The sequence below is a fragment of the Mytilus californianus genome, unplaced genomic scaffold (assembly GCF_021869535.1).
Source record: "Mytilus californianus isolate M0D057914Y unplaced genomic scaffold, xbMytCali1.0.p SCAF_1, whole genome shotgun sequence".
NCBI lineage: Eukaryota > Metazoa > Mollusca > Bivalvia > Mytilida > Mytilidae > Mytilus > Mytilus californianus.
Window position 1 is genome coordinate 7,113,437 of NW_026262581.1, and position 24,471 is coordinate 7,137,907.

A 24,471-nucleotide genomic window follows, 5' to 3' on the forward strand; every position below is an offset into this window, starting at 1 on the left:
CACGGTTAGATTTGGCATATCAAAGAACCCCAATAATTCAATTTTTGATGAAATCAAACAAAGTTTAATTTTGGACCCTTTTGACCACAATATGAACCAATTTGATAGCGGGCCTACAAAATAAAAAATCTAAATACATGGTAAGATTCAGCATATCAAAGAACCCCATATGTTCAATTTTTGTTGAAATCAAACAAAGTTTAATTTTGGACCCCAATTTGGACCAACTTGAAAACAGGGCCAAAAATCTAAAATCTAAATACATGTTTAGATTCAGCATATCAAAGAACCCCATATATTCAATTTTTGTTGAAATCAAACAAAGTTTAATTTTGGACCCCAACTTGGAACAACTTGAAAACTGGTCCCATAATCAAAAATCTAAACACATGTTTAGATTCAGCATATCAAAGAACCCCAAAAATTCAATTTTTGTTAAAATCAAACTAAGTTTAATTTTGGACCCTTTGGACCTTAATGTAGACCAATTTAAAAAACGGGACCCAAAATTAAAAATCTATTTACACGGTTAGATTTGGCATATCAAAGAACCCCAAGAATTAAATTTTTGATGAAATCAAACAAAGTTTAATTTTGAACCCTTTTGACCTCAATATGAACCAATTTGATAGCGGGCCCACAAATAAAAAATCTAAATACATGGTAAGATTCAGCATATCAAAGAACCCCATATGTTCAATTTTTGTTGAAATCAAACAAAGTTTAATTTTGGACCCCAATTTGGACCAACTTGAAAACTGGGCCAAAAATCTAAAATCTAAATACATGTTTAGATTCAGCATATCAAAGAACCCCATATATTCAATTTTTGTTGAAATCAAACAAAGTTTAATTTTGGACCCCAACTTGGACCAACTTGAAAACTGGGCCCATAATCAAAATTCTAAACACATGTTTAGATTCAGCATATCAAAGAACCCCAAGAATTCAATTTTTGTTAAAATCAAACTAAGTTTAATTTTGGACCCTTTGGACCTTAATGTAGACCAATTTAAAAACAGGACCCAAAATTAAAAATCTAAATACACGGTTAGATTTGGCATATCAAAGAACCCCAATAATTCAATTTTTGATGAAATCAAACAAAGTTTAATTTTGGACCCTTTTGACCTCAATATGAACCAATTTGATAGCGGGTCCACAAATAAAAAATCTAAATACATGGTTAGATTCAGCATATCAAAGAACCCCAAGAATTCAATTTTTGATGAAATCAAACAAAGTTTAATTTTGGACCCTTTTGACGTCAATGTGGACAAAGTTGATAACGGGGCCCAAAAATCAAAAATCTAAATACATGGTTAGATTCAGCATATCAAAGAACCCCATATATTCAATTTTTGTTGAAATCAAACAAAGTTTAATTTTGGACCCCAATTTGGACCAACTTGAAAACTGGGCCAAAAATCTAAAATCTAAATACATGTTTAGATTCAGCATATCAAAGAACCCCATATATTCAATTTTTGATGAAATCAAACAAAGTTTAATTTTGGACCCTTTTGACCTCAATGTGGACAAAGTTGATAACGGGGCCCAAAAATCAAAAATCTAAATACATGGTTAGATTCAGCATATCAAAGAACCCCATATATTCAATTTTTGTTGAAATCAAACAAAGTTTAATTTTGGACCCCGATTTGGACCAACTTGAAAACTGGGCCCATAATCAAAAATCTAAATACATGTTAAGATTCAGCATATCAAAGAACCCTAAAAATTCAATTTTTGTTAAAATCAAACTAAGTTTAATTTTGGACCCTTTTGACCTTAATGTAGACCAATTTGAAAACGGAACCAAAAATTAAGAATCTAAATACACTGTTAGATTCGGCATATCAAAGAACCCCAATATTTCAATTTTTGATGAAATCAAACAAAGTTAAATTTTGGACCCTTTGGACCTCAATGTGGACCAATTCAAAAACGGGGCCCAAAATCCAAAAACTTAATACACGGTTAGATTCAGCATATTAAAGAACCCCAAGAATTCAAGAATAAAACCCCATTGAAATTGATCAAGAAATAAGCAATTTATACGAAGTATCTTCTTTTGCACAATACTGTGCAATTGAATATTTCTTGCTATTGTGCAATACTGTACAATTGACAATTTCTTGCTATTGAGCAATATTGTGCTATTGGATATTTCTTGCTATTGCGCAATACTGTGCAATTGAAGATTTCTTGCTATTGCGCAATACTGTGCAATTGAAGATTTCTTGCAATTGTGCAATACTGTGCAATTGAAAATTTCTTGCTATTGCACAATACTTATTATATAATAATTTACACATCCTGTTTGGTGTGTATCTCCTACCATATCATTATTATTTGCTTTTAAATATTAATCAGAAATAACCAACTTAAAATGGAAAATTTTAAAAGAAAAAAAAAAGGAAAAAAAGAAAAAAAAAGAAAGAAAAAAAAATCCCCCCCCCCAAATTTTTTGAACCCCCTTATGATTCATCACCCCCAAACTCAATCCCAGCCTTCCCTTTGTGGTATGGTACCTTGCAGTACAATTTCAGAGAGATCCATACACTTGAACACAAGTTATTGTCTGGAAACTAGAAAAATGCTTATTTTTGGCCCCTTTTTGGCCCCCAATTCCTAAACGTTTCAGGCAATTACCCCCAAACTCAATTCCAGCTTTCCCTTTGTGATATGGAACCTTGTAGTACAATTTCAGAAATATCCAAACACTTACACACAAGTTATTGTCATGAAACTAGAAAAATGCTTGTTTTTTGCCCCTTTTTTGGCCCCTAATTCCTAAAATTTTGAGGCAATTACCCCCAAAATCAATTACAGCCTTCCCTTTGTGATATGGAACCTTGTGGTACAATGTCAGAGAGATCCATACACTTACACACAAGTTATTGTCTGGAAGTTACAAAAATGCTTATTTTTGGCCCCTTTTTGGCCCCTAATTCCTTAACTGTTGGTACCATAACCCCCAAAATCAATCCCAACCTTCCTTTCGTGGTATTGAACCTTATGGTAAAATTTCAAGGAGATCCATTCACTTAAACTAAAGTTAGAGTGCGAAAACCAATGTGTCTTCGGACGACGCCGGACGACGCCAGACGACGACGACGACGACGACGACGACGACGACGACGACGACGACGACGACGACGACGCCAACGTCATACCAATATACGACCAAAAAATTTTCAATTTTTGCGGTCGTATAAAAACGGGACCCAAAATTAAAAGTCTAAAAACACGGTTAGATTTGGCATATCAAAGAACCCCAATAATTCAATTTTTGATGAAATCAAACAAAGTTTAATTTTGGACCCTTTTGACCTCAATATGAACCAATTTGATAGCGGGCCCACAAAATAAAAAATCTAAATACATGGTAAGATTCAGCATATCAAAGAACCCCATATATTCAATTTTTGTTGAAATCAAACAAAGTTTAATTTTGGACCCCAATTTGGACCAACTTGAAAACTGGGCCAAAAATCTAAAATCTAAATACATGTTTAGATTCAGCATATCAAAGAACCCCATATATTCAATTTTTGTTGAAATCAAACAAAGTTTAATTTTGGACCCCAACTTGGACCAACTTGAAAACTGGTTCCTTAATCAAAAATCTAAACACATGTTTAGATTCAGCATATCAAAGAACCCCAAAAATTCAATTTTTGTTAAAATCAAACTAAGTTTAATTTTGGACCCTTTGGACCTTAATGTAGACCAATTTAAAAAACGGGACCCAAAATTAAAAATCTAAATACACGGTTAGATTTGGCATATCAAAGAACCCCAATAATTAAATTTTTGATGAAATCAAACAAAGTTTAATTTTGGACCCATTTGACCTCAATATGAACCAATTTGATAGCGGGCCCACAAATAAAAAATCTAAATACATGGTAAGATTCAGCATATCAAAGAACCCCATATATTCAATTTTTGTTGAAATCAAACAAAGTTTAATTTTGGACCCCAATTTGGACCAACTTGAAAACTGGGCCAAAAATCTAAAATCTAAATACATGTTTAGATTCAGCATATCAAAGAACCCCATATATTCAATTTTTGTTGAAATCAAACAAAGTTTAATTTTGGACCTCAACTTGGACCAACTTGAAAACTGGGCCCATAATCAAAAATCTAAACACATGTTTAGATTCAGCATATCAAAGAACCCCAAGAATTCAATTTTTGTTAAAATCAAACTAAGTTTAATTTTGGACCCTTTGGACCTTAATGTAGACCAATTTAAAAACAGGACCCAAAATTAAAAATCTAAATACACGGTTAGATTTGGCATATCAAAGAACCCCAATAATTCAATTTTTGATGAAATCAAACAAAGTTTAATTTTGGACCCTTTAGACCTCAATATGAACCAATTTGATAGCGGGTCCACAAATAAAAAATCTAAATACATGGTTAGATTCAGCATATCAAAGAACCCCAAGAATTCAATTTTTGATGAAATCAAACAAAGTTTAATTTTGGACCCTTTTGACCTCAATGTGGACAAAGTTGATAACGGGGCCCAAAAATCAAAAATCTAAATACATGGTTAGATTCAGCATATCAAAGAACCCCATATATTCAATTTTTGTTGAAATCAAACAAAGTTTAATTTTGGACCCCGATTTGGACCAACTTGAAAACTGGGCCCATAATCAAAAATCTAAATACATGTTTAGATTCAGCATATCAAAGAACCATAAAAATTCAATTTTTGTTAAAATCAAACTAAGTTTAATTTTGGACCCTTTTGACCTTAATGTAGACCAATTTGAAAACGGAACCAAAAATTAAGAATCTAAATACACGGTTAGATTCGGCATATCAAAGAACCCCAATAATTCAATTTTTGAAGAAATCAAACAAAGTTAAATTTTGGACCCTTTTGACCTCAATATGGACCAATTTAAAAACGGGGCCCAAAATCCAAAAACTTAATACTTGGTTAGATTCGGCATATTAAAGAACCCCAAGAATTCAAGAATAAAACCCCATTGAAATTGATCAAGAAATAAGCAATTTATACGAAGTATCTTCTTTTGCACAATACTGTGCAATTGAATATTTCTTGCTATTGTGCAATACTGTACAATTGACAATTTCTTGCTATTGCGCAATATTGTGCTATTGGATATTTCTTGCTATTGCGCAATACTGTGCAATTGAAGATTTCTTGCTATTGCGCAATACTGTGCAATTGAAGATTTCTTGCAATTGTGCAATACTGTGCAATTGAAAATTTCTTGCTATTGCACAATACTTATTATATAATAATTTACACATCCTGTTTGGTGTGTATCTCCTACCATATCATTATTATTTGCTTTTAAATATTAATCAGAAATAACCAACTTAAAATGGAAAATTTTAAAAGAAAAAAAAAAGGAAAAAAAGAAAAAAAAAAAAAAAAAAAAAAATCCCCCCCCCCAAATTTTTTGAACCCCCTTATGATTCATCACCCCCAAACTCAATCCCAGCCTTCCCTTTGTGGTATGGTACCTTGCAGTACAATTTCAGAGAGATCCATACACTTGAACACAAGTTATTGTCTGGAAACTAGAAAAATGCTTATTTTTGGCCCCTTTTTGGCCCCCTATTCCTAAACGTTTCGGGCAATTACCCACAAACTCAATTCCAGCTTTCCCTTTGTGATATGGAACCTTGTAGTACAATTTCAGAAATATCCAAACACTTACACACAAGTTATTGTCATGAAACTAGAAAAATGCTTGTTTTTTGCCCCTTTTTTGGCCCCTAATTCCTAAAATTTTGAGGCAATTACCCCCAAAATCAATTACAGCCTTCCCTTTGTGATATGGAACCTTGTGGTACAATGTCAGAGAGATCCATACACTTACACACAAGTTATTGTCTGGAAGTTACAAAAATGCTTATTTTTGGCCCCTTTTTGGCCCCTAATTCCTTAACTGTTGGTACCATAACCCCCAAAATCAATCCCAACCTTCCTTTTATGGTATTGAACCTTATGGTAAAATTTCATGGAGATCCATTCACTTAAACTAAAGTTAGAGTGCGAAAACCAATGTGTCTTCGGACGACGCCGGACGACGCCAGACGACGACGACAACGACGACGACGACGACGACGCCAACGTCATACCAATATACGACCAAAAAATTTTCAATTTTTGCGGTCGTATAAAAACTGCATTTTACCTCTATGTTCTATTTTAAGCCATGTCAGCCATCTTGAATGGCAGGCGGGCTTATCGGACACATTTTTTAAACTTTATACCCTAATGATGATTTTGGCCAAGTTTGGTTAAATTTGGCCCAGTAGTTTAAGAGGAGAAGATTTTTGTAAAAGATTACAAAAATTTACGAAAAATTGTTAAAAATTGAATTTAAAGGGCAACAACTCCTTAAGGGGTCAATTGACAATTTTGGTCATGTTGATTTATTTGTAGATCTTACTTTGCTGAACATTATTGTTGTTTACAGTTGATCTCTATCTATAATACTATTCAAGATAATAACCAAAAACTGCAAAATTTTCTTAAAATTACCAATTCAGGGGCAGCAACCCAACAATGGGTTGTCTGATTTGTCTGAAAATTTCAGGGCAGATAGATCTTGACCTGATGAACAATTTTACCAATGTCAGAATTGCTCTAAATGCTTTGGTTTCAGGGATATAAGCCAAATTCTACATTTTACCCCTATGTTCTATTTTTAGCCATGGCAGCCATCTTGGTTGGTGTGCCGGGTCATCGGACACATTTTTTAAACTAGATACCCCAATGATGATTGTGGCCAAGTTTGGTTAACTTTGGCTCAGTAGTTTCAGAGGAAGAGATTTTTGTAAAAGTTAACAACGGACGACGACGATGGACGACGGACACCAAGTGATGAGAAAAGCTCACTTGGCCCTATGGGCCAGGTGAGCTAATGAGTTCAAGGTCAGATGAACACTGTCAGATGAACATGTTCATCTTACAATCATTCCATATACCATATATGTTTTACCTTTTGGTTATTGTATCTGACAAATCAACCATATCACGAAAACTTAACACTGACCAATGACCTATGAACATAGGTCATTGTCAAATGAACACATCCAGACAATTATGTACACCTTTCAATAAAACTATGAACCAAATACAGTTGACCTAGTGGCAAGGTGCTTTCGACTTTGATCTGAATTGACTAGGAATGCAATTTTCCTGCAAAAGTTTGTTGGTCCTCACTGGCTTCCTCCACCAATATACAAACTGCATGCAACGAAAAGGCCAAGTGTGTTGAAAGTGGCATTTAACAGCAATAATCAATCAGTTGACCTATTTCTTATAGCATCTGAGATAGACCAAATCAGAAAAACTGAACATTAAAAAATCAATTTCAGTCAGATGAAATGTTCAAGATGAACATATGCATCTTACAATCATTCTGTATACTGTATACAGCTATATATGCAAAGTATTTAAGAACCATAGAAAGAGGTCTTTTAAGTGAATCCTGTCTGACAGAGCAGTGACATACCAAAGACAGTTAGTTGTCCAATAACTCATCATGCTCATAATTGAAAAAATTGTTTGATTGAGAAAAAAAAAGCAGTTTTATCAATGCATTCAATGAATCATGAAATTGAGGGCAACATATATAGATATGAATAAAGTTTTTAATTGAGAATCAAAGAAGAAAAAATAGATTATATTGGTTCATCTTATGTTATACATATTTGTGCTAATTAACACATTACAATACTCTGAAATTTATTATGTAATATGTTTTTTACAGTATAACAGAAAAAAGTATTAACCTTATTTCTAGTTTTCTGTGAGCAGGTGACTGGTATACATGAGATTTTTGTCTTCTTTTTGGAGGTAACGGGGGAGTTTCTCTAAACAACTTTTGTACTCTTTTCCTCCTTTCCACTGCAATTAAAAATACAACAATTAAACTTGATAAATAAGATGTTCTTATATAAATTTGCTGGTAAGGCGAAATACTTTCATTTAAACATTGTGAATGTTTAAAAGTGGTTTGTCTCATTGGCACTCATACCACATCTTCTTATATCTTTATACTATATGCTTTATCTGATATATCCTCTTAATTTTGACTTATTTCTTATATCATACATTTTATATAAATTCTTTTTTTGTAACATTTATTCCAGCATTCATACTTGTGTAATATGGGGTATACTTTAAGCTATTGTGCTTCATAATAGATGAATTGCACTTGTTGAGCACAAACCAGAATGTACAAAATATAAGAAATCACAGGGAATAACACATTTAAAACTTGTTGCATACTTACCAACTGGTACTTCAAAAAGTTGAGTTCGTGGTTTGTGTTCCCTGAGGTTATATGAGCGATTTTCTGGTTTTTTTTCTTCCTCTTCATCATTGTCATCATCATCGTCATCATCATCATCACTACTTGAGTCTATTTAAATAATATGATATAATCATCATTTCTTGAAGGTATATTGATGGCATATGATACTGGAGCAAAAGCAGATAAATAATGCATCCAAATTAAATGCATTGTTTTTGAAATCCAATCAGTTACATCAATTTGAAAGTATTTGAATAAGGAAAACAAACATGTTGTGTATTTAAGCACGTGAAATTTACTGCATGAAATTTGAGGCAAACGAAGACTGTTTACTTTTCTATCATCAATAAATTTGTATATGACAGTAATTCGTATACCGTTTTGATATACGGCGGGAATAGCTGCAGGACAAGGTTGCTTTAATACACTGCATCATAATTTAGAACCTAAAAGGAAAATCTCCAGCATTTTAAAAACTATTTCTAGCTAAAAAAAAAAATAGCACATGAAACCCTTTTTTTTTTCTCTTGCAACAACTATGTTCAACTTGTTTAAATGAAATTGCAAGAAAAAAATCAAAGGTAGTTTTTTTTTTCAATATGCATTTATATTGACAAAATATATATATATTTTATATATAGGCTATTCATTCCCAATAATGGTATGATTACTTAAAATTAAACTCATTCATCCTTCATTTTATTGACTTTCTTAAAGGCCTATCATTCAGGAACACTGCAACAAAATGGGTAAAAATATCTCTTTCCAATTCAAAGTTGTGTTATTATTTTGGAAAGTATTCAAAATTGAAATTTTGTATTTTTACATGAAATGTTTAAATTGAAGGTACATTTTTCTTTGCATATTTCTATAGTGCATATTATATTTACTTTGTGTCAAAATTTCTCATTATTTTATAAACTTTTAAAATTGTAACTGGATATTGTTATCTTTCAGACATAGTTGATTTTTTTTTTTAATATTGATTCTACCACAACATTGAGTGAGATACAATATTTTTATCTTACATTCAAAGATTTAATGCAAATGTGTTATCAAATAGAATGGTATGGAATTTATTTCTATGACATGAATGATGATTTTAGAAGATATGTAGGCAAATTTGAAAACTATTTTGTTGAAATCTGACAAAAAAATAAATTCTTTCTGTTCTGTCTCAATAACAATATCATGGTACAGCTAGGACATTTGATCTCATAATTGAATTTTGACCAATGAAGTACTGTAAACAAGCAAACCTCATGTTAACTGTAAAAAATCGAGTGATCAGGGATGGGAACGTTTAAATTGTCTAAGAACTAGAAAAACAAATTTTCTTGATCTAGCAAATTACTAAAACCACGTTTTTGTTTTCAGTTCCTTCAGGATTTCTTACCATCATCATCATCATCGTCCTCATCATCTTTATTTTCTTCATCACTAGTGTCATCAGGAATTGGAATACCATACATATCTCTTTTAATTACTTTTCTTGGCCTTTTAACACGACTGTACATATCTTCACTTTTCTGGGGGAAAAAAGAAGGTAAATAAATTTCAGTCAATGGAACTTAATGTAGAAGATAATTCCCATTTTTAATGTTAAGAGTGACCTTTATAGCTGAATAATACCTTCTTATATGTACAAAAAGAAGTTTGCACCTGTTTTTAAATTTGTTAAAGTTGTTAATTATACTTAACACTAAATATTTACCTGAGAAGCAATAGCATTCAACTTCAAATAAAGGCAATATGATATTGGACATGTTCTATTTTAAGGAATTTACTGAGCTTGACCATTTCTATTGTAACCCAAATCTTAAACCTGATACCAGACAGACTAAAGGGGGGTCACAGACTGGAAAACATAATTTTCCTTCACTGAAATAAAAGTGTCAACATAAACAATAGCAAGCACAAGAAAAAATGTTTTGATACTCCTTATTCAACTCATCTTCGCTAGCCAAGGGTTACAATCCAGTCACCTTCTCTCCACCCTTGGCGGATTAAGATAGAATTTTGGATCCAAGAGGTAATGATAGTCATTGGTTGCAGTTGTAACTGGCTGCATCCAATCAAAAAGCACCTTTAAGATGATCACGTGTAAATGTAGAGAATGTAAATAAACAATTGCCATGTGCTGATTGTGCAACAAGTCTTTACCCCCAAAACATGACTATATTTAGCATTCTTTATCAACTAATTGGAGTTCCTGGATATGTTTCTCGCGCAAATGTTGGAATGTCAACTAATATTTTCAGTTTCTGCTTCACGAAATTTGTAAACACTAGACACAATCATTTTTACATCTCCACATTGAAGAGAGTTCAAGTGCTGCCATAGGTCAAGAATGATGTAGTCGGAATGGGTGTGACTTTTATCTACCAGTAGATGGCGCACCATTGTAATCACAAATGTTGACTTATTCTGCCAAGGGTGGAGAGGAGGGACTGGATCACAACTCTTGGCTAGTGAAGATGTATTCAAATCATGGAGTTGTCAACTGAAACCAAAGTTTTTTTACCTTGACCTTTGACCTAGGAAGTTGTACATACATTATGACTGGTTAATATACATGTCAAGTATAAACATTGAAATCAAAACCGTTCTCAAGATATGGAGCGGACACGATCTTACCATAGGATATGGGGTTGTCAACTGAAACAAAGTTTTTTACCTTGACCTTTGACCTAGGAAGTTGTATATACATTATGACACACCCTCTGGTGTTGGTTAATATACATGTCAAGTATAAACTTTGAAATCATAACGATTCTCAAGAATTAGAGCGGACACGATCTTTACCACAGGACATGGGGTTGTCAATTGAAACCCAAGTTTTTTACCTTGACCTTAGACCTAGGAAGTTGTACATACATTATGACTGGTTAATATACATGTCAAATATAAACTTTGAAATCATAACAGTTCTCAAGATACAGAGCGGACACGATATTTACCATAGGACATAGGGTTGTCAACTGAAACCAAAGTTTTTGACCTTGACCTTTGACCTAGGAAGTTGTACAAACATTATGATACACCCTCTGGTGTTGGTTAATATACATGTCAAGTATAAAGTATGAAATTATAACGGTTCTCTAGATAAAGAGCGGACACAATTTGTTACGGACGGACGGACAGACAGACTGATCACTATAGGGCGATAGTTATATTTCCCCAAAAATCAATAGTACACTTTACAATTTTCTGTCAACTATCTGAAACATTTTCACAGACAAAACTTTTGTCAATTGAAGGTAAATGGACAATTAATGTAAATGATAAAAGATCAAGGCACGTTAGTACACAATGCTGGTATACAAGAGTTTGAATTTGAGCCCTAACCAGGAAATCTTTCTATTTCATGTTATAGCAGTAAACAATATAATGTGAATCCATTTTTTCTTTTGATATTCTGGAAAGAGTTATATTCTCATATTATATTTCATCACTAAGTTTTATTATACCCTCTATTCACATATAACTGATGATTTTTCTCTTTATAATCAATACCAAATGTGTCATTTTTTCACAACCTGTTACCGTATAGTGGGTTATTTTCGCGGGTGTAAAATTTCGCGATTTAGGGGCAACAAAGTATACGAAAAATTTTGACGGTTTTTATTTTGGCGGATTCTTTCATCCCAATTAAATATTTTGGCAGATACTGAAGTGGTTCCAGTTAAAAAGTTGTAAAAATTGACAAACAAGGGTCCATTTTTATGGTTAAATGATTGTTTTTCCTGCATGAATTTATTTATTGATTATTTTTATACAGTTATCAATAGAATACGGCGGGTACATAGTTATTTTTCACAGGTGTACAAACTTCTTGTAAATGTTATGGTTGATCAGTTACGAAATTTACCGGACCTTTGATGTACTAATTAGATTATAAAATTATCATGAGTGACTTGCAACTCTTATATAATTTGACACTAATTAATAAGGATAAAATACCTGACAGCGTACCTTACACTCTTATATTATTATTTATTTTATCATGTAACCAATAAACTAATTAACACCTGATAGCCAGTGAACAATGGCCTTTGGCATTTATGTTGTTTAAATTAACAAAAACCCTGATTGATCCGTCGAAAGCGAAAAAAATAGATAGTTTAAAACACTTTAACTTAGAAAGTATCGAACGTATGCATAAATTTTCGCAGAATTTATTTTCGAGATTTCTCCTGGCCCGCCAAAATAAGCGAAAATTAACACCCCTCGAAAATAACCCGCTATACGGTATTTGAAACAAGTTCTGTGACCAATCATTTTTATACGCCTGTCAAATTTTTGACGGGACGTATTATGGTATACAAATGTCCGGTGTCCGTCCGTCTGTCCGTCTGTCTGTCCGGCGTAAACATGTCGCACCGTAACTTGAGAATGACTTATTCATTTTATGAAACTTAACATAGTTGTTTCTTATGATGGTCAAACGATCTGTATACTTTTTGGTGAAAATAAGATTAAAACTTTTTGAGTTACAGACTTAGTAACTAAAACAGGTGTGTGTTTTTTTTTCACATGTCACGCCGTATCTCAAAAACAATTTATGATTATTGCTTAAAACTTTACACACTTCTTAGTTATATTAATCTTAAGATCTGTATACTTTTTGGTGATGATTCAAAATCTTATTTTAGAGATATTGAGTATTTTGTTAAAAAAGGGGGAGGGTTTTTTCATATGTCGCATTGTATCTCAAAAACAGTTTATGATTATTGCTTAAAACTTTACACACTTCTTAGTTATATTAACCTTAAGATCTGTATACTTTTTGGTGATGATTCAAAATTTTATTTTTGAGTTATTGAGTATTTTGTAAAAAAATAGGGGGAGGGGTTTTTCACATGTCGCGCTGTATCTCAAAAAGGATTTATGATTATTGCTTAAAATTTTACACACTTCTTAGTTATATTAATCTAAAGATTTGTATACTTTTTGGTTTTGATTCAAAATTTTATTTTAGAGATATTGAGTTTTTTGTAAAAAAAAAAGGGGGGTATTCGCATGTCACGCCGTATGTCAGAAACTATTTATGCTTATTGCATAAAAATTCACACACAAGACGACAGGCGTATCATGCGCTCATGGCGCAGTTGTTTATTATTATATTTTTGAACCTATCATAGAATTTACTACAACTTGGAAAAGTATGAAAAAAATTATATCATTCTTCGTTTATACTCCAATACCACCTTAAATGATTTATTATGGATTGTATCTCCCTGTTATTTTATGCTCTTTCTTCCTTAAAATTTTGTCCCTCCTTCTGATTTATACTGTTGAAGAAAGAACTAGCAGGTTCATCCACACTGTTGTCGGAAGCAGTGGAACAAAAGCCAAATGCCTGCAACTTTGTTAAATTTGACTGACGCAATATTTGAAAATTTTCACTTCCCTATAAATATGACAAGTACGATGTGTTATATATCAAGTTTTGAGAAGAAGAATCGTTCTTTCTGGGCTACAGTACAGTGAATTTAGGCATATGTAATTTGTCAGACAAAATAATGCAATTAAGCAAAGTATGCTAATATTTGAAATCTGACATAATGGCCCAAACAAGATCGGAAGTACAGGAAATTCCCCGAATAAATTGAAACGCTGTGATCTACATATACAGCATGTTTTGTGTTTTAATTCTTTCAATAGATTATAAACAAATTAAACTGTTATTATAAATTGTTTAACCTACATGACATGAGAAATTAAAATAGCACCAGTTGTTATTGATCTATAAATAAATTTGTTTTCCTTGGCCCTTATAAAATGAAACAACAAACAGTGATTACCATCTTCGTGATAATAAAAGTGTACTTCTGTGCCCTTGACATGCAGTTATTTCTATTGCAGTGTGTGTAACTGTGTCAATGACCTTGATGGTTTTTGTATAAATGCAAAGTTGTAAAGGGGCCATTCACAAGTTTTTGTTTGCCGCAATTGTTGTACATAAAAATAAATGGAGAATGTGTCCATGGGACATGGATGATTCCACCCTTGCATATAACATTATAAAGGGGCATAACTCTAGAACAGTAAAAGTGACACCACCCAAATTCGAACTTGATTGGGTTTTGTGGTAATAAGCATTGTGTATAAGTTTCATAACATTTGGTTAAGGCAAACTAAAGTTAGAGAACAGACACCAATTTCGGGACAGACATACAGGCGTACAAGGGTGAAAATTAATGCCCCCTCCGGTGATGGCGGGGGCATAAAATTAAGAATTAGAAGTAAATGCATTTTTTATTAATCACAAAAAATAAAAAAGTTCAACCTATAAAAGTCTAAAATCATAGTTTAATCTACTGTCATAATAAAAAAGAAAACAAATCACCCCAAGTTTAACAAGTGAAACTGTGAGCCACTGCTCACTGATGATACCCCCGCCCAAATATTTCGGTAAACAGGAAGTTGTTGAGTGATGAATCTGAAAACGCATCATACGCCTTAAACGGAGTAAGAGAAAATCTGATCAATTTGGAGTCAGCATAATGTGTCCAGAGTAGGGTCTTCTTGTGACCTTGTAAGCCAGCTTGTTAAATTTAAACAGCGTATTGGACTAGTACAAAGCAGGTAATCTTCATATCACATTAATATCTAGGCTTATATGTAAGTAATACTTGCTGCTGGATGTCAGGCAAACAATTGATTAATAAATAGACTGGAAATAGTATAACTACCTCACTCAAGTAATTTTGATATTTTTTTTTGGCAGACCCTCCCATTCAACCTAACAATATAAAAAGAAAAAGAAAAAATCTCAGTTTCCATCATTCTCACTCAATTTGAAAATAGATTTTTAAATAAACCCTCCCATTCAACCCAGCATGATTAACTGAAAATAAAACAAATCTCACCGCTTCCAAATGTTATCGGACACTATTAGCTCATCTACTTACTGATGTAGTTTTCCATAAATGTATTTTAAAACTGATGCATTCTGCAGGAAAACATATATTTCAAATATCTATCCTTTCCCTTTTTGACAATAGCTTTCATTGCCTTGCAGCTGCCTGTGTGCATATCATGAGTAGAAATTATTGTGTAGTTGTTTGCATATCATGAGTAAAAAAATCTTCTTTACTTCTACTGTGATTACGGTAACAAATTTAACTTTGATTAAAATAAAAAATAAATTGTCAGCATTTGCAATTTATTTGTGCTGCTATTAAAAACATCAGTTTATGTAGTTATCAATATTATATTGTTTTATATATTATAAATTTTTACTCTATCTAGTTTAGATTTTATTTTTTTACAATTTTCATAATTTTTTCTTGAGAACAGCTGAAAGTTTACTTACCTGTAGTACATTTACTTATGTTTCAATGTTTTTTTTATATTATACCTACCCACATGACACGGAAATTTAATGGATTAAGTTCTTTAAAAAAATGCACTTCAAAGTTACATTTCCTTTTGTTTTATTTGAGATTTTTATTGGAAAGCTTCATCTCATTTACTTGTGGAAGAATTAATGCATTACTGGAGTGATTTAAGTCATTAAGTAAAGATATCCCATCAATTATTGCTGCAGTTAAATTTATTTTCAATTGACTCATACACATGGGGAATATTATATAATTCGTCTGGAATAGTTGTTGTCCATTATCGAGCTCAAGTTATCTTTCTTCTTTCCAAAACTTAAACAAATGGAGGCCAAAATCTACGTGAATGACAGGCTAGATTTACAAGTATATTTGTCAGGAAAACAAAAACGGAAACAGTTTTTGAAGCTAAATGATTCAGTGGCTCATAGAAATTGCATTTTGAAACACTCGTTTGCTTAAAATATATTACCGAACGTAAGTAAATGCGTTAAACGGTGATGCAATGCCAAAAAATATCTTCTGAATCGACCAAACCTACATTATTGACACACGTTTTATGTAAACTGCTTGTTCCTCTATGAAAAGTTTATGGACGTTCAACCTTAGATATTTATCTACATTATATCAAAATTTGACAGCACAATTCGCTACGGTTCCTGAGAATTCAATGATCAAAACTATGAGGTCGTTTTTGCTGTAGCACATGTCAAATTAATTCCGGTCAGGCAAACGGCTCGTGCAATTAAAATTTCAGCCAGGGAATCCCGCGTAAAAATAAAATTCAGGAGTGAAAGTGGAATGGTTAATAACTCCTTAAGGGGTCAATTGACAATTTTGGTCAAAACTTATTTGTAGATCTTACTTTGCTGAATATTCTTGCTGTTTACAGTTTATCTTTATCTATAATAATATTAAAGATAATAACCAATAAAATGCTCCGCAGGGCGCAGCTTGATTTGACCGCAGAGGTCGAACCCTGAACAGTTGGGGCAAGTATGGACACAACATTCAAGCTTGATACAGCTTTGCATTTGGATTGTGATTAAATATTTGACACAGCATAGGTTTCTGACACAGAATGAATGTGGTCTAAGAACTTAAAAATTTTAAATTGGACATTCACCTATTATGGTCCAATATCCAAAATCTAAATACATTATCAAAGAACCCCAAGAATTCAATTTTTGATGAAATCAAACAAAGTTTAATTTTGGACCCTTTTGACCTCAATGTGGACAAAGTTGATAACTGGACCACAAAAACAAAAATCTAAATACATGGTAAGATTCACATATCAAAGAACCCCATATATTCAATTTTTGTTGAAATCAAACAAAGTTTAATTTTGGACCCTGATTTGGACCAACTTGAAAACGGAACCAAAAATTAAGAATCTAAATACACTGTTAGATTCGGCATATCAAAGAACCCCAATAATTCAATTTTTGATGAAATCAAACAAAGTTTAATTTTGGACCCTTTGGATCTCAATGTGGACCAATTTAAAAACGGGGCCCAAAATCCAAAAACTAAATACACGGTTAGATTCAGCATATTAAAGAACCCCAAGAATTCAAGAATAAAACCCCATTGAAATTGGTCAAGAAATAAGCAATTTATACGAAGTATCTTCTTTTGCACAATACTGTGCAATTAAATATTTCTTGCTATTGCGCAATACTGTACAATTGACAATTTCTTGCTATTGTGCAATATTGTGCTATTGGATATTTCTTGCTATTGCGCAATACTGTGCAATTGAAGATTTCTTGCTATTGCACAATACTGTGCAATTGAAGATTTCTTGCTATTGTGCAATACTGTGCAATTGAAAATTTCTTGCTATTGCACAATACTTATTATATAATAATTTACACATCCTGTTTGGTGTGTATCTCCTACCATATCATTATTATTTGCTTTTAAATATAAATCAGAAATAACCAACTTAAAATGGAAAATTTTAAAAGAAAAAAAAAAGGAAAAAAAAAAAAATCCCCTCCCCCAAATTTTTTGAACCCCCTTATGATTCATCATCCCCAAACTCAATCCCAGCCTTCCCTTTGTGGTATGGTACCTTGCAGTGCAATTTCAGAGAGATCCATACACTTGAACACAAGTTATTGTCTGGAAACTAGAAAAATGTGTTTTTTGGCCCCTTTTTGGCCCCAAATTCCTGAACATTTAGGGCAATTACCCCCAAACTCAAACCCAGCTTTCCCTTTGTGATATGGAACCTTGTAGTACAATTTCAGAAAGATCCATACACTTACACACAAGTTATTGTCATGAAACTAGAAAAATGCTTGTTTTTTGCCCCTTTTTGGCCCCTAATTCCTAAAATTTTGAGGCAATTACCCCCATCATCAATCCCAGCCTTTCCTTTGTGGTATGGTACCTTGCAGTACAATTTCAGAGAGATCCATACACTTGAACACAAGTTATTGTCTGGAAACTAGAAAAATGCTTATTTTTGGCCCATTTTTGGCCCCCAATTCCTCAACGTTTCGGCAATTACCCCCAAACTCAATTCCAGCTTTCTCTTTGTGATATGGAACCTTGTAGTACAATTTCAGAAAGATCCATACACTTACACACAAGTTATTGTCTGGAAACTAGAAAAATGCTTGTTTTTTGCCCCTTTTTTGGCCCCTAATTCCTAAAATTTTGAGGCAATTACCCCAAAATCAATCCCAGCATTTCTTTTGTGATATGGAACCTTGTGGTACAATATCAGAGAGATCCATACACTAACACAGAAGTTATGTCTGGAAGTTACAAAAATGCTTATTTTTGGCCCCTTTTTGGCGCCTAATTCCTTTACTGTTGGTACCATAACCAACAAAATCAATCCCAACCTTCCTTTTGTGGTATTGAACCTTGTGGTAAAATTTCATAGAGATCCATTCACTTAAACTAAATTAGAGTACGAAAACCAATGTGTCTTCGGACGACGACGACGCCATACCAATATACGACCACAAAAATTTTTTTGCGGTCGTATAAAAACTGCAAATTTCCTTAAAATCAGTGATCGGGAAGGACGTGCGCCTTGCGCCAATTGCACTTATCGACCAGAAATGGCGCATAGTGTGACAAATGTAAGCGCCCGCGTGGCGCATGATATTTTTCACTTCGTTTTGAAACGTTGAGATATCGTCAAATCGATTTCCGATCGTATTTCGTGCCGCCATGTGCGAGTACACAACTGTGTAGTGTTTACTCCAATGATAGGAGCACCTATATATTTTTGGGACGTCTCGGGTGTTTTCCTATGGTAATAATAGCAACATGCGGTATGACTGATAACCCAAAAAATGTAATTAACCATCATTCATGATATAATTTTTTTATAAACAACTTTAAATTTGTGAAAATTGGCTAGTACCTAATTGTAAACTTTTAAGTAAGCTTGCTATTATTTCGATTGAAAAATCCAAAAGCCTTTTTATGAATAGCATAGTATTTGTCTCCATAAAAGGGGCTTAACTGTCCTTGTCAATTGTTTTGGTCTTTGGCTCGTTTTGACATTTTGTAAACATGTCTTCAGCGAATTGTTGTTGTGTCTTATCAATTAACGTTGCTCTCTACTGTTATTCTTGTCATCGTGGTGAAGTAATAATAATACAAGTGCAGAGGAAATGCCAGAAACGTCCTCTAATACAGAACGTCTGGAATATGTATGGTATCGACGAAGACCCAAATTTAATGTAAAAAAAAAACATAAACATGAACAAGGGAACAGTACAAGTTTTAACATTGTAAATAAAGGTTATCGTAAATATTGCCCGGTTTGGAAGAAGTTATTGTATATTCATTGAAATTGAAATTACAAAATCACAGGAACAATATCCATGATATTAATTAGAATCATACTTGTAAGTACAGTGAAATATACACTTTTTTTATTTTTATTTTTTTTTATTGTAAACGAATGGCCCACTCATTTGACAGCATGGCCCATTAATTCTAAAAATGGCTCATTGAATTTATTTTTGGGGGGCCCTGGGCCCATAGAGAAAAAATCCTTCCAGATCACTGTTAAAATTACCAATTTACTGGCAGCAACCCAACAATGGGTTGTTAGATTCATGTGAAAATTTCAGGGCTGATAGAACTTGACCAAATTAACATTTTTACCCCAATGTCAAATTTGCTCTAAATGCTTTAGTTTTTGAGATACAAGCCAAAAACTGCATTTTACCCCTAGTGTTCTATTTTTAGCCATGGCGACCATCTTTTTTGAAGAAACAGAAAATTAAACACAGACTTTATTCTAGATACCCTAAGGGTCATTCAGCTTAATTTTGGTTTGAATTGGTTCTGTAGTTTCAGAGGAGAAGATGTTTGAAATAGTTTACACCGGACGGATGACGACGGACGCCAAGTGATGGCAAAAGCTCACATTTCTTTTGGAAAGGTGAGCTTATAATAAAAAGGAACATCACTTTTATTGCTATTCTTCATATTGACAGTTGCTAGACAGATGAAGTGATTAAATTCATCGATAAAGATCGCATAAAGCACTGAATTAATTAATCTGAAATTTTAATTAGAAACTGCTACTGTCTGAAGAATTAATACCATAATGTTAAATAGATTGTGATGAATTTCTACAACTTCTAGTCCTGAAACAATTATTTAACTGATGAATGGGAAACATGGAAAAGTACCTCAACATCAACAAGATCAACTTCATTTCTCTTTCTTTTCCTGCCTGGCTGCATGTCATCTCCATTCATATACAAGGCTTTTTCCAAAATTTTCTGGTCAAATGTCCCATAAACCAGTTTTCTTTGTCTGCTGCTTCTTCTAACATCTCCATCTGCTGCATTGTTATTTCTACTATATTTCCATGATCTTCTTCTAGCTCTACCATAACTTACAGCATCTATTTCATCTGGGAAAGCCCAATTATCATGATTATGAAAAAATATTTACAATATTCACTATAAATGTATATATTAATACATACAGGTTAATTTTCTTAGGTATGCAGACCTAGAACAGTCTTAAACTTTTGCAAAAAATTATCAAACAAAAAAAACCCATTCAATTATGAATATTAAAGCAGAGCAGCCTTATTTTGCCCAATACAATAATGAAAATTTAAACTCCATTTTTACAAGAAATGAAATTACATAAATTCCTGGTTTTGATATTTCAGTCTGATCAACACAATTTATATATATTAATTGTAATTGGCATTGAACTAGCTTTGATTAACAAGGGTTTTTACATTTATTTTTTTAACAACTTGCCCTTTGGGCAAGTGACCATGATGTATTACTTGTCTGAAATAGGAAACCACTTGTCCAAATGTTGTACTTGCTTAAGCAATTTCTCAATTGCCATTCATGTACATAAAATCATGTAAATGCAATTAAAAATGGAATGAAACTTTGCGTATTGTTGAAAGTGTTGTACCAAGGCAACTTGGACAACACCAGTTGAACTGAGTTCAGCAGGAACCTAAGAGAAAAGTAAAAGAAGTTTGACTTATTTGTCTGTCCTTTCTTATACTGTTTACCTAATTGTGTCTTCATATTTTTTTCATATAATAATATAATCAAATCATTTTGTAAAGTTATTGAATATTCTTTTCATACTTTTTTGGGGGTTCCATAATTTTCACCAAAAAACTACTCCAGAGTCAGCTGTAGTGCCATCTTAAATCACAGGGCATGGTAATGTTATTTTAGAACATAATGTACTCTCTATCGAATGAAAACACTAGGGAAAAAGACCATTTAATTCCTGGGCCCTTGCATTAATCTGGGATTGATAAAGTTAAAATGTATTTATTTATATTTTTTCCTTAAATTCACTTTTGTTCAAAGTTTTTAAAACAGATGATGTTGAAGTGATCTCAAATTGATATTATTGTGTCTTTGATACTTTCCCTACAATAGCTAGGTCTAATCTGATTGGTTCATTAAAGAATGCATCAACAACAGAATCGTACTCTGATTGGTCAATATTTTTAAAATGGCTATAGTTAGAAGGGAAAATACTTTAATGTCAGGCTGATTAGACTATAATACTTAAAGAGAATTGATTAAGACTAGATTCAGTATTTTTTTATTAAGACTAGATTCAGTATTTTTCACCATTTTTATCATTTTATTTTCACTTGCCCATCGGACAAGTACCCTGTAGCTTTTGCTTGCCCTGATGATGACTTTCACTTGTCCGGGCAATTGTACAGCCGTTAATGTCGAACCCCAAGCCCGTTCCTATTGATATTTACAGTTTGTTCTTATGTCATGCGGTTAAACCACTGTCCCAGGTTAGAGTGAAGGTTGAGTGATTGTGTCTGTCCTAAGTCAGGAGGCTGTAATTCAGTGGTTGTCAGGTTCAGGTTAGGGTGAAGGTTGAGTGATTGTGTCTGTCCCAAGTCAGGAGGCTGTAATTCAGTGGTTGTCAGGTTCAGGTTAGGGTGAAGGTTGAGTGATTGTGTCTGTCCCAAGTCAGGAGGCTGTAATTCAGTGGTTGTCAGGTTCAGGTTAGGGTGAAGGTTGAGTGATTGTGTCTGTCCTAAGTCAGAAGGCTGTAATTCAGTGGTTGTCATTGATTGCTGTCTATCATATAAATTTAGTTTTTGTTTATTGTTTTGTACACAAATTAGGCAGTTGGTTTTCTAGTTTGAGTTGTTCTACATTTTGTCATGTTAATGAATTCGATAGCCTACTATTTGGAATTGATTCTGCTCATTTTTGAAGGACCTACAGCATGTACAGTATCCTTCTATTGCCTATTATTGCTGACATTTATGTCATTTGGACTTTGTTGAATAGTTGTCTAATTGGCAATCATACATCTTCTTATTTTTTATGGTAACCTACCCGGTATGTTTTATCTGATAAATTTCTAAGATCTCAAAATTAGAAAACAGACAAAAGACTGTGAGAATGTATAAACTCCCCTTGTTTGAAAATAGAGAAAACTTCCCACCATTAATATCAATAATTATATTTTGGTAGAGAAATTGAAATGCAACAAAATATTTTAAGGCAGCACTGTTGACTTATTATGTCAGTAAACTGTTGACACAGTGATGTATCTCGCCTATATGTCATTTTGATAGTAAAATGCAAACATTGAAATTAAAATAGCAACACTTATATTTTTACAATATGTAAAATATGCAAAATATTCAAAAGTCAAAGAAACTTGACTGAAGGTACAGGGCCAATTAATTTTCATGAAAATAAGATGTGCCAATGGTAACACAATAATATAATAGGCAAAAACACAAAATTAACCCTTTGAGGCAACAACTCCTGAAAGGATTCACCTGATAATATTGGTCATAACGGATAGTTAGCTATTATGGTTTTCAAGAAACTAGACAATTTATGCATTTTACCCTTGTTCTTTTTTTAAGCCATAGCATTCATGTCAATTGATTGGAAGGGGAAATAACACAAACTTTATACTACATGTAGATACCCATGGATATTTCAGTTTAAGTTTGGTCAAAATATGTCCATTGCTTTTAGAGGAAAAGACTTTTTTCAAAGTTTACGATGACGATGTACAACAGACGACAAGTGATGATAATAGCTCACAGGTGTGACATGACTCATAGAGCTAAAAATCAGTATGATAACTGTTAATTTTAAGACACTTTCTCACATGAGATAATGTGAAATGCTATTTTAAATTTTATTTCTTTACCATCAGCACTTTCATCTTCCTCTTTGTACCTCCTGAAATAATAATGAATGTCATTATACAACTGGTAGTGATATGGTACAAGAAAATACACATATTTGTACAATCTTGTCAGTTCCACAAATAATATCACATAGATCTGCCATTTTCTGGTAAAGCTATATTACAAATGCTTGTGGAGCACATTTTTGATAACTTGCTTGTTTTGTTTGTTTGAATGTTTGCTCAAGCAGTCTGTGCCAAATGCCGTCAGTCCTGACAGATGAAATAGACGCAGGTCCGCTAAATTGTATGTCAATTCCGATCCGTATGCATGGTGTTTTCACCGTCTCGGTTCTGTGACTTATTATTGTATTTTGATATGTGTGCACACAGATCGATAGAAATGAAAACTTCCGGATAAAATGTTTACTCTAAAGTATGTTCAAGGGGCTATCCCCGGTAAGCCCTTGAAAGAAACATGACTGATGAAGGAAGCAATCATTACAAAAAGCGCAAATACGATATATAATATATATATATATAACAATTATTTTTATTTAATAAAATTTATCAACTGCTTTATTGAAATGCAATTTTTACCATGAATATCATCATAAAACAACACAGTACATTTAAAAACATAAACAACAAAATAAGCTTGATTAATTGATTTTTTTTCGGACAGACAAAAATCTGTTCCGTCAGACAAAACCTACAACACTGTTTGACCAAATGTCAGACAGAAACCAAAAGAGTTTGGCACAGACAGCTCAAGCATGGTAATTTAAATAGTACCAGCAAACAATAGGTTGGCAGAGTTTCAATCTGTTAAAATCATATTTAACTTTGATTGGATGATTTACTAGTGGTTATGTACACCAAATTGTGTACACTGATAAGTTCTGAACTTTGATTTAAGTTTATACAAAATTAAAACTGAATGATAATTTACCTACCCTAAAAATTCACACACCTAATTAAATGGGCATTTAAAAAGTCGGAATGCGAATACATATGTTCAAACTCTTTTAGGTCATTTTTTAGTAGCAACAAACAAAAGAGCTATGTCAATTGGACATGCTTTGATACTATATCTGCCCTTGAATTTTTACTTGATAACATTTTTGTTCGCT

The 24,471-nt window shown here is 32.9% G+C and overlaps 1 protein-coding gene across 1 annotated transcript in view; it reads right to left on the reverse strand.

Annotated features, from left to right (window-relative positions):
- The window catches only part of LOC127698630 (ATPase family AAA domain-containing protein 2-like), a 113,082-nt gene that overhangs the window by 73,242 nt on the left and 15,369 nt on the right, over positions 1-24,471 (reverse strand). Inside the window, exons 3-7 of the mRNA XM_052202186.1 lie at positions 23,360-23,391; positions 20,353-20,579; positions 9,727-9,859; positions 8,310-8,438; positions 7,807-7,921 (exon numbers count right to left, since the gene is read on the reverse strand). Coding sequence (XP_052058146.1) covers positions 7,807-7,921; positions 8,310-8,438; positions 9,727-9,859; positions 20,353-20,579; positions 23,360-23,391 — 636 coding nt within the window. The remainder of the gene's footprint in view (positions 1-7,806; positions 7,922-8,309; positions 8,439-9,726; positions 9,860-20,352; positions 20,580-23,359; positions 23,392-24,471) is intronic.